This window comes from Nanorana parkeri, unplaced genomic scaffold, assembly GCF_000935625.1.
Source record: "Nanorana parkeri isolate BGI_ZX_2015 unplaced genomic scaffold, ASM93562v1 scaffold1211, whole genome shotgun sequence".
Classification (NCBI taxonomy): domain Eukaryota; kingdom Metazoa; phylum Chordata; class Amphibia; order Anura; family Dicroglossidae; genus Nanorana; species Nanorana parkeri.
In genome coordinates this window covers 511060-516772 of record NW_017307479.1, presented here as the reverse complement: position 1 = coordinate 516772, position 5713 = coordinate 511060, and the positions used below count along the sequence as shown (strand labels likewise).

General features: G+C 42.5%; 1 protein-coding gene across 1 annotated transcript in view; it reads left to right on the top strand.

Moving 5' to 3' along the window:
• The window catches only part of LOC108797002 (vomeronasal type-2 receptor 26-like), a gene marked incomplete at its 5' end in the record, with an annotated part of 9956 nt that extends 4653 nt beyond the window's left edge, over positions 1–5303 (top strand). Inside the window, 2 exons of the mRNA XM_018568567.1 lie at positions 891–1017; positions 4402–5303. Of these exons, the coding sequence (XP_018424069.1) occupies positions 891–1017; positions 4402–5303 (1029 nt within the window). The remainder of the gene's footprint in view (positions 1–890; positions 1018–4401) is intronic.
• Between the last annotated feature and the right edge of the window lie 410 nt (positions 5304–5713).

The window sequence follows — 5713 nt, the reverse complement described above, 5'->3', positions numbered from 1 at the left end:
AGCAGGTGTCGGTGCCCCCCTCCATCCTGCGCCCGGGGCAAGCACCCCCCCCGGTTGTTACGCCACTGTATATCTATATATATAGATATATATACAGACACACATACGCACGCACATAGGTTGAATTGGATGGACCTTGATCTTTATTCAACATCACCTACTATGTTATTTTACATATATATTTTAGGCACAATGTATTATATAAAACAAACAATAGGCAATAAGTTTACGCTAACCTTATAAAAGGTAAACTGGGTGTAGCACCCCTCCCTCTGCAGTTGTGTCTCTAATACATAGAAGGTGTTACTGCTAGGCTGTAGTTACCCTGAGCATCCATTTATATATTTTTCAGGGTTCTTCCTTAAGCTCAGTGGGTTGATTGCTTTGACTTGTTACTGCGAAGGAGGTTCTAGTAATCATTGTGGTAAGGACAATCCCTGAGATAGCAATATTTATCTGACCCAGCCAATCCATGAAGAGCTGTTTTCACAGATAAGGCGTGGGAAATCAAATATGTTCGGGAGCACCTTTCCAGAGCTCTTCCCTGTGGCTTCCTCCTGGGAGGAGGCTTGCGTGAACAACTGCTGTCAGGGCCTGGCCTCAGCATGAGCATCGGCTACTTGTTCCAAATACAGGTCAGGATCACAGAACAGATATAAGAACCCAAATTACCAGTGGCTCCTGAGGAAGTTAGCGATACATGTGATTGGTTGTTACGGTTAATTGCTCTTTGTACATCAACATAGCATTTTTGCAGTGCCTCATTTTACAAGCCTGTTTTAGAACAGTTTCTGCAACATCAAGAAAAAATATGAATGCTAAAGTACATATTTAATGTCTGTCCTGTTCAGTATTTGTATATAAATATGATATGAATATTTTGGCAGCAGCGGATCCCTCGATCAGTGTGCAGTGAGAAGTGCATACCAGGATACAGAAAATCTGTCCGTGAAGGACAGCCAGTTTGTTGCTATGATTGCCTACTTTGTCCAGAAGGACACTTTTCCAACCAGACAGGTTAGTCATGATTCTCTCTCTCTATATTTATTTATTTACCATACATTTCCAGCTATAGCGTATTTATCTGGTTTGTGAAAATCCCATAGTGTATAGATTTTGTTTTTGGTTAGGCTACATGAGAAACACAGTTTGGTACAGGGTGCTGTGGCACTTTAGTTTTGCATATAGGCAAATGCATCTCTGACCTCAGCACGGATTGACCCAGCCCCCCTCTGCCCATCAAAGCTATCAAATTAAGTCTTATTATGTGCAGAATACAGGAAGAGCACTACTCTGCCTAGTTATTTGCCCACTTCCTATTTTTAACTGGAGCTAAGAGGGCAGAGCTCATTTCTAATCTGTGGGTGGCAGAGATCTTGGGGCGCAGGTGTCAAAAGCCTTAACTTCTATTCTCCTAATTCAGTTAGTTTCTAACAAGCCATATCTACAGATTATCAGCTCAGGTATCAAGCTAGATATATCCTACATTCTATGTTATGTATAGACCCCTTCTTTTATGGAATGGATTTTACTTTCATAACTACCAAGTGGAGTGGCTGGGTCAATGATATCTTCTAACTGTTCAGGATTGGTAATACACTTGAATCCTGCTGCCTTGTCTTTCTGTGGGCGATCTATTGCTTAACCTCCCTGGCGGTAATCCCGAGCGTGACTTGGGTTTAATTTTTGCTGCCAGGAGCGGTCGGGGTCACGCTCGGGGTAACATTGCAGAGCTGTCAGCGGAGTCTCCTTACCTTCTCCTGGCGATCCAACGATGTCCTCCACTGTGATCGCCGGCGAGAGTGCCGCCGGCATCTGACTTCCTGGTTCCGTTCCCTGCGAGCAGCAGCGGCGCATGGGAGCAGAACTGGGCGGGAAATTCAAGTATAAACACACACACATAAAAGAGGCGATACATTGTAATCTGAGCGATTACACTGTATCACCTCAGATCTGACACTTGATCACTGTACAGTGCCCCTTGCCTGCCATTTTACTGTCATTTGTGCTCATAAAATATTTATAACATGGCATCAAAAAAGCGCCACTTTACTACAAAAGCGCTTTTGGACCAGTTGAGTGACAGTGACACGGAGGTGCTCGCAGAAGTGAGCGATAGTGAGTCGTGGGGAGATTTGTCGTCTGACACTGATCTGGCAAGTGACAACGGCGATGATCCTGCACCTGACCTCAGCGATGTGCGCACTTGGTGCCCTATTGACTGCGATACGGACCAGGTAGCGCCCCCAAGATTCCCGTTCACGGGATCACCTGGGATCAAGGTAGATGTTGAGCGTGACAACCCTCTGGCATACCTGCAATTATTCCTCACTGAGGAGGTAATTGAAAAAATTGTCACGGAGACAAATCGCTACCAAGAGCAGCAATCCGCTACGCTGCATGCCAGGTTTTCCAGAAGCAGAAAGTGGGAACCGGTGACCAAAGAGGACATCTGGCAGTTTCTGGGACTCATCATTCTTCAGGGGGTGGTGGGGAAACCGCTCCAGAAATGGTACTGGACCACCAATAAGTTACTGGCCACTCCGTTTTTTGGCACCGTGATGTCAGAATACCGGTTTTCCCTCATCATGAAGTATTTCCACTTCACGAACAATGAAGAATTTGATGAGGCCACGCATCCTGCGCCCAAACTAAAAAAAATCTGGGAGGTATGCCAAATGATTGTGACCAATTTCCAGCGGACCTACGTGCCAGAAAGGGACGTCAGCGTGGATGAAAGTTTGATGGCCTACAAGGGACACCTAAGCTGGATACAGTACATTGCATCCAAAAGAGTGCGGTTTGGCATCAAATCCTACATGCTCTGCGAGTCATCCACTGGGTACATCTGGAATTCGGTAATTTACACTGGTAAAGCCACGAAGTTCAACCCCAGGTACCGCGGCTATGGGATGGCCACATCATCTGTCCTTACACTGCTGGAGCCATTGCTGAAGCAGGGATATTGTGTGACCACAGACAATTTCTACACGTCTCCGGAACTGTATGAGGTTTTGCTACAAAACAAGACTGATGCATATGGTACTGTTAGGCCTAACCGACGTGACATGCCATCTATGTTTGCCAAGAAAAAACTGAAAACCGGAGAAATGGTTGCCTGGCAGAAGGGTAAGATGATGGCAATGCGATGGCGAGACAAGAAGGGCGATGGCGAGACAAGAAGGACGTGTGTCTTATGAGTACTGTGCACAATACCTCCACTGTCCACAAGATGTGCTGAAGCCGCAAGTCATGATAGACTATAATAACACCATGGGAGGTGTCGACAGAGCCGATCAGGCAATGACATTTTATCCGGCTATGCGCAAACAGCAAAAAAATATTATAAGAAGATCTTCAGGCATCTTCTGGAACAATGCCTTTGGAACGCATATATCCTGCACAGAGCAAAGATTGACAAGCCTCTTGTTCATTCTGAGTTTATCTGGAAGGTGGCTGAACGGATTTTTCTCAACCACCAGACGCCATCAGTAGCTGGGAACAGTCCTGGATGTCGTGCTGTTGACGTTGTCAACCCAGAACGCCTGACTGGTCGTCACTTTATGGACTACATCCCGCCAACCGCAAAAAAGGCAGCACCTACCAGGATGTGCGTAGTTTGCTGCTCAAAGAGAGATGGCAATGGAAAGAAAGTCCGAAAAGAAACCAGGTTCCATTGTCCTGATTGTGACGTCGGACTTTGTGCAGTCCCATGTTTCAAAATTTATCACACTCAGGATGTTTATTGAATTTTCTTTGTTTAACAAATTTCATTATTTTTTATTACATTATTGAATCACATTATATTATTTATTAGATTATAATTCATGATTTTCTGTTTCAAAACTTTATCACTTCTGGGATGTCTACTAAAGTCTTGCTTGGTCAGGTTTAAGTAAGTAATTACTAAGAATTGCAGGCCTACAATACAGAACACCAAATTTCCATGCAAAAAATTGTACCGCTTTTGGCACAAAATTCCTGACATAATCATACCGCCAGTGAGGTTAATGAAGATATACAACTATCAAATATTTATGAAAGTAACAAAAAGAGGTAATTTGATTAGGCCATTGTGTCAGGCCCAGGTATTTAGGTATTTCCTTGAGTGGCTAGACAATCCTAAAGTTTTTTGCACCTCTGCATGGGCTAATGGACTAATTAGCCTGAATCGGTCATGTTTTAATAAACAGCATCAGAATTCATCTTGTACTGGTCTGGTTTTAGTAAAGGGACTACGGATTGGTTGCAAAGGAGTTCTGAACTTTGCATATGGCACTTTTCTACTTGCATTGCTTAGGTGCACAGATGAAGTTTGATGATAGTTAACATTTTATTTCATAAATATCTATAATGTATAGGAAATATAAAGTCATAAACAGAATTTGCTTTATTTTACAGATGTAGACGTGTGCATAAAGTGTCCAGAAGACCAATGGCCTAATGCACAAAAGACAGAATGTTTCAAGAAAGCCATTACATTCCTGTGCTTTGAAGACCCAATAGGAATTGTCCTGGCTTTTTTTGCCATCTTATTTTCACTTATGGCTTCTGTTGTTCTTGGGATCTTTATTAAGTATCAAAATACTCCAATTGTCAAAGCCAACAATCGAGATCTCAGCTTCCTAATTTTAGTATCACTCATGCTCTCTTGCCTTTGCTGTCTGATTTTTATTGAAAAACCAGACCAGGTGACCTGTTTTTTGCGCCAAGCAATTTTTGGAATCACCTTTTCCATTTCTGTATCATCTCTTTTAGGAAAAACATTCATTGTGGTCATAGCCTTTAATGCAACCAAACCTGGGAAAAACTTAAAAAAGTGGGTGGGGACCAAAGTTCCTAAATGTATTGTTTTCTTTTGTACAGTTATTCAGGTCTTTATTTGCATTTTGTGGATCATTATAGCCCCTCCTTTCACCTCATATAACACACAGTCAGAAATGACAAAGATCATCCTAGAATGTGATAAGGGGACGGCCTTTGCTTTCTATGTCATATTGGGATATTTAAGTATCCTGGCATCTGTATGTTTTGTTGTTGCATTTTTGGCACGAAAATTACCTGATACATTTAATGATGCTAAACTGATTACTTTTAGCATGCTTGTGTTCTTCACTGTTTGGGTATTTTTTATTCCTACATACCTCAGTGCCAAAGGGACCTCTACAGTGGCAGTTGAGGTATTTGCCATCTTGGCCTCCAGTTCTGGGATTTTGGGCTCGATATTTGCTCCTAAGTGTTATATTATTTTAATTAAACCTCAGACAAACAGGAAAAACTTTTTATTGAAAGGTTCTCTATAGTGTGATTATATTTGTTAATAAAGACAATAAAAATGTTAACATATAAAAATTAAAGTATGTTACTATGACCTCATTGTTCATTGTTAAACTGAATATCTCAACCAGCCTTTCTAGACAGCTTTTCTCAACAGGGGTACTGCAGTGCTGTGTAAAAAAAAAAAAAGTCAACCAACTGGTCTGTGGATCAAGGGTAGCTTTTTTTGTCAAACTTAAAAGAGAGCTATGGGGTAACCTTTTTATCCCATAGCTCTCTTGAGGGTCATGGGAGGACATATACTAACCTCCTCCCATGACCCACAGCTCAGTAAATAGCGGGCTATTGCCGCAGCCGGGACGGATCCCGACAATACTGTCGAGATCCATCCAGCTCGCTGATTGACAGTGGGCTCTGCCTATCTAGAGGCAGAGCC